This window comes from Ictalurus punctatus, chromosome 8, assembly GCF_001660625.3.
Source record: "Ictalurus punctatus breed USDA103 chromosome 8, Coco_2.0, whole genome shotgun sequence".
NCBI classification, from domain to species: Eukaryota; Metazoa; Chordata; class Actinopteri; order Siluriformes; family Ictaluridae; genus Ictalurus; species Ictalurus punctatus.
In genome coordinates this window covers 22662903-22668902 of record NC_030423.2, presented here as the reverse complement: position 1 = coordinate 22668902, position 6000 = coordinate 22662903, and the positions used below count along the sequence as shown (strand labels likewise).

At 39.5% G+C, this 6000-nt stretch overlaps 1 protein-coding gene across 4 annotated transcripts in view; it reads right to left on the bottom strand.

The window, feature by feature from the left end:
* septin15 (septin 15) overlaps positions 1 to 6000 on the bottom strand; it is a 37846-nt gene that overhangs the window by 6884 nt on the left and 24962 nt on the right. For all 4 annotated transcript variants that reach the window (XM_053682141.1, XM_053682142.1, XM_053682143.1 and 1 more), the window contains exons 6-8: positions 5085 to 5202; positions 4861 to 4953; positions 4045 to 4141 (exon numbers count right to left, since the gene is read on the bottom strand). In XM_053682141.1, coding sequence (XP_053538116.1) covers positions 4045 to 4141; positions 4861 to 4953; positions 5085 to 5202 — 308 coding nt within the window. The remainder of the gene's footprint in view (positions 1 to 4044; positions 4142 to 4860; positions 4954 to 5084; positions 5203 to 6000) is intronic.

The window sequence follows — 6000 nt, the reverse complement described above, 5'->3', positions numbered from 1 at the left end:
AGCAGCTGTGCACAGAAAGACGAGGTCACATGGTTACACGAGCAAACACGCACACCGACGGCTCGTTAGCACCTCAAATGGAAAAACAAACCACATAAATGACAGACTTGGTGATTTCAGTTATTAGTTCTGGAAAAGACTGGAGACACTGTTTCCTTCATGAAGCTGTGGGTTTGCGACATGAATCATGTTTCCATCCATTTTGCAAAATAAATAAATAAATAAATACATAATAAATAAGTAAAATGCCAGTGGCTGTATCTTTCCATGAAATAATGTTAAGTTGAATATTCTAGAGAGGAGCAACAAGATGATATCATCCCTGTTAAATTCAGTTGCTTCCCCAAAAAGAGGAGTGTGTATCGGGCAGTGAGAGCAGTGTGATTAAAGCTATTTCCTTTCCTACATAACCAAATTTTAGTGTTTGATTTAGTAAGTTTAACTTCTTGGTGTGGTTTGTTTGTTTCTTATGTTAATAGCCAAGACATTGAGATATTTGTTTATGGAACAAAAGAACCGGTCTGAGAACGCTTGTGAGAGGTAGAGAGGTCTTGTTCCACTTCCAAGTTCAACCCTAGTGCAGTTTAATCTGGATTTAACCCTACTGCAGGAAGTAACTGAAGAATAAAATACTTTTCCATATAGGATTGCAGCCTTGTACATTCTCACAAATGTTTATAGTCTGCTTAAATTAGTGCAGTGCAAAACCGACTCGAACTCGTAGAAAACAAGCTGAACGTTTCAGACTGGGACTAACCCTGCATTCGACTTGGAAATGGAAACTTGGAATTACATAATTTTCAACCTCAGTACATCGGAGCTACAAAGTGGGGAAAAAAAAACCATACAGTATATGCATCCATGTTCGTCTTTTCTTAGCAACAATCTAGCAAGCTAACTGATGTGGTGATGTAGAATATATTTACGTCCTCAAATCTAAGAACTGTATGGTCAGTGTTACAGATTTACCAAGCAAATATGTCTGTATGTTGATTGATCCAAACACAAACACTAGTATATACAGTATAACACATTTAAAAGTAAATTAGTGCTACTTCGTTTACTTTTGATACTGTGAGCAGCCATGTTGATTTGATGTCACTTGCTGAACTCGGAGTTGACGAGACCGCCCTGAGTTTCTGAATAGGAAGTCAGGGTTGAGGAAACATTTTCTTTGTTTTTTGTTTTAGTCAGGGGTCGGAAAGTTTGAGTTTTAGATTCAATTTCTCAGCTAATTAACTTGCAGAGGAAAGTAACAAACTCACAGTTATGTAGGCATTATGCAGGTCTTTGAACACAGTAAAATTTCGTTGGGTTGAAAAATACACTGCATTAAATATACTAAAAATATACCAACTGCAGCAAGTAGCAAAGCCTTCTGTGTTAACGTGTATAGTGAGGTCATGGAAAATAACGGAATATTACGAATATTTCTTCTCCTCGACTATATGACAGCACTTGAGACTTCAGCCATATTTTTTTTTTAATTATGGAACTTCCACTGCAATTTTTTCTATTTAACTAATTAAAAAAAAACAGATGAATGGAAACTCCATTATGGAGATGTACTGTACAGCTTGTTAACACTTTATAACGATAACCTTATTTAACATGCTCCAGAGTCTATGTGGAACGAGCAAAGTCTTACCCATAAAGAGGAACTGACGCCCCAGCTGTCAATCATCCACTACAACCACCTACCTGTGTCCGAACCTCTGGAGGGGCGGGGTTTTGGAGCTCAAAGTCTGTCCTGCAGCAAAACCTGCGACCCTGATTGGCTACTAAGTCTAAGGATGACGGGTGGGAGGTGGGGTTACATGGCGTGGTGATGACAAGCAGAACGGAAAACAGCCTGACTGATGGAGGAGGGTCAGGGGGAGGGGTCAAAGAGCCATGGGGGATTATGGAATTTGTATTTCTACTAAGAGGAGTCACAGGGAAAATAAATACAATTTAAACCATCTGTTCTGTTCGGGTCAAAAAGAAAACAAAACAACCCCAACAACCCACAAGTGGAACGATACTAAATCAGCGAGCAGAACATAAGGATTAAACTGTAAGGTCTATTTTTGTGCAGGCGCAAGTGTAAATTAGTAGCGTAGCTAATTTTGCTGGGTCCGGTTTTCATCTCGTTGCTGCTGTTATGATCAGAGATGAACGCTGATGTGAGGTGAGCAGCACATCAGGAAGTGTGACATTTGAAACTGGTGGGCACAATGGTATTTTCAACCCTACTGAAAACCAAAAATAAATAAACATGCAATAATTTTACTACTCGGTATAACTGCAATAACAAAAATGGTACTTTCCTAATAAACATAGTTGGTTTTGTGGATGTATATTATATATGTCACCCCAATTCAAACAGAAGTAGGTTACCATCTAAATAAAACTGAGAATTAGCACAATTATGGCTACTAAAGCTGAATCAGACGGTTGATGCAATACATACGCAGGAGCAACAAGGAATGCGACATTAAATATTTAATATAAACAATAAAAAAAATTGACAGACATCTTTACACTCTCATGTTCAGATGAGCTAAAATACAATCACGGCTTATAACTGAGAAGTCGAGGACTAAAGGGCTTAACTGGGGATCTCTGGCATCCTGGGGATTTGAACTCATTTTTCCAGCCACAAACACCGAAGCTTTACTACTGAGCTTCCACGGCTTAATTACGTATGGAACAAAAACCCCTGTCTCTATAAATTACTGCATGGATCTTCTGATATACTGCTATAAATAAGCCTGGGATCAGTTATGACCCTACGCTTTGGGAGATTATGTCAGAACATCAGTATTTTTATATCATTAGCTGTTATTCAGAAACAAGTACTTCCGTTTCAATCTTCAGTGAGAATTTTATCCTGGTCAGGGTTCGCAGTAGACCTGGAGCCTATCACGGGAGCACTAGGTGTGAGGTGTGAGTATACCCTGGATGGGATGCCAGTACATCGTAGGGCACCATGGACACAGACGTTCATAATCATGGGGCAATTTAGAGTAGCCAATCCAACATGTTTTTGGGAGGGAGAAGGAAAGCAGAGAACCCTGAGGAACTCCACACAGACAGTAATGCAAGCTCAAGAACCAGGGACCATCATACGTCTGGCACTTTTTTAGTAGTCCAAATTAATGTGATCCATATACTGTATATTTTAAGAATTGTAATATTAGAACTGTACGTGTGTGTCACTGCATGATGTTACCCCATGTGTAAATGGACAAAAAAATGAGGGTTGGAACCGAATGATGGGAAGCATGCACTTCTGGGATAAAGGTTTTCTCTGAGTACATGGGAAATAAGTAGGAACCTATAAACATGAGTTAGAGAGCGATGTTGCTCTGTTTCTACCAGCCAGTGTTTATAGGTTTCTCCACGATGCTTGGTAGAGCGCGACCTTAAACCATGAGGACAGTCAGAGCAACATAAAAGTAGTGAACGAGAAGGCAGGGAGGGCTTAGGGGACGTAGGAGAGGGGAAGTAGCATAAACATGAGAAATGATGTTTACCAAAAATGCCCTCTGTCAGTCATGGAAAAGAACAGACAGAAAGAAAAAAAGAGAAAAAAGAAAGAACGAGACATGAACGACCGAGGAAAGGAAGGAAGGAAGGAAAAAAAAAAAAAACACTCACCACCACGTTTAAGTACGATTCAAACATAAAAAATAAATTATCTTTGGTAAAAAAAAGGGAATTTAGAGAAAGAAAGTAAACATGGAAGAAAAAAAAAAACACAATAATCAACATGACACCAAAGTCATTTGTGGTGTGTGATGCAACAGGGGTGACAGGGACTGTTCATTAGCTATAACTGAACTGCTGAAATACCCAGGGTGCATTTGTCCCTCCTTTCCAAGCGTCCTTCTCTTGGGACTCTGATTGAGAAGGAATGGAGGTCATATTTTGAGACATGTACTTGTATAACTGCGCTTACATTAGTGCTCCATTCGTTAGCACTACTGCACCCCCCGTTCTGTAAAAGTGGTACAGTCCTGATAACAGCATTCATATAGGCCATAATGGGGTGGAACGTACCTTCTGCCACACCCCAGGGGTACTGACGCCCTCGGACCTTCCTGCCGTTCACTTCGACCACCACGTTGCTGCCCACTACAGCCAGAGGCATCCGCTCCTACCACACACACACAAACACACACACACACACACACGATTGATGGGCACAGACGGAGCCTGGGACACTTAAAACAAATTTACTGATCTCAAAATCAACCAAATATCAATTAAATATCATTATCACCAGTAGTGATTGCTGTAGAAGCTGTTGGGGGAATCAGTCATTCCATAATAAAACAAATATGACCAATATATCCTCTTTTTTTGCTGAGTATATATATGTGTGTGTGTATGTATATATATGTGAAGTATAAATTTTTGTATGTAACAGTATACTTATCTGTGAAACAATAAAAGAATACAGCACTGATTGTACTGCGTTTATACAGTATGTTATTTATGATTGCACTTGTAGTACGTGTTGTAGAGTTGGTGGGATGGGAGTGTACGTAGCTATATTATGGGACATTATGTTTTATATGCATTCCCCTTTATTTTGTTGCGTGAACCTTTGGGCTATGTCTCCAGGAGCTTAAAGTTCTGCAGACAAAGAGTGACTCTAAAGTACCCAATGACAGGTAGGAAAAAAGACCAAGGCCCTGCTCGCACCTGGCATTAAAATGTGCATGACAGTCTACTTTATGACTCAACGGTATGTGGAAATATTTTACATAACTAGATTTTATATATATTATATGCATTTGACTAAACAGTATGTGGGTGTATTTTATATGAGTAATACACTGATATCTGTGCATATGGCGTGATCCTCTCTACCTTTATCTTGCGGATGAGTTTGCTGTCCTCGTCCTCCTCTGTGTCGGGAAACTCGTAAATCTTAATTTTGTGCTCTTGAATCTCTTTCATAATCTAGAAGAGAAGAAAAAATATAAATGCTTAGAGGACAAAACAGGGAGACAGCTTAATCAGGAATGAACACACAATATGCGTGGACACACACACACACATACACACACACACACACACACACACCCACACACCTGTTTCTTGAACTGCTGGCACTCCTCCGGTGTGAGAGTGTCGGCCTTCGCGATGAGCGGGATGACATTGACTTTGTCGTGTAGACGCTTCATGAACTCGATATCCAGAGGCTTTAAGCTAAAAAGACATTTTAATATTACAGATAATAAAATGAAGTTGCACCAGCTAGCAAGTTATGAAAATACATTAAAATAAGATTCTGTGTATTAAGTATCGATTTGGTCCAATACATTAGAAACAATAGATTTTGAATAGATCCAGTAATTGAATACAGAACATATAAACATATACTAGCTATAGATTTAATAACAGAAATATATTACAAACTCATAACACACACACACACACACACACACACACACACACACACACACACACACACACACTGTTTCTTTAGCCTTTCTTCCGAATGCAGTCACATCACAGTTGAAGAGTTAAACGCCTGGCTCACATCGCTGTTTTTTTTCTCGCTACAAACAAAGACCCTGTTCTTCTGCATGCACTGTGTGTGTGTGTGTGTGTGTGTGTGTGTGTGTGTGTGTGTGTGTGTGTGTGTGTGTGTGTGTGTGTGGTGTGTGTGTGTGTGTTTGTGTGTGTGTGTGAGACAGAGGGACAGTTTATTCATTTCGGGAATGTCAAGCATCACAGAGTTTATAGGACATGGAAGTATCTGTGGTGCATGGGGTCACAGCAAAACTGGCTTTTGTGGGAAAGTTGTACAGCTGTTTGGTCAACATTTTCCATAATGTGTGGAAAAAAGTGTTTGTTTTTTTTTCTGTGGAATGTGCTAAATAGATTCATGATGGTGGCCATGTGGCTGAGAGTTATTAGCTCTTCCGTAGTGTTTAAAATTATGTTCAAATAGCTAAAATAGAGAGAGAGAGAGAGAGAGAGTTTTGTTCAGCTCTAACAACC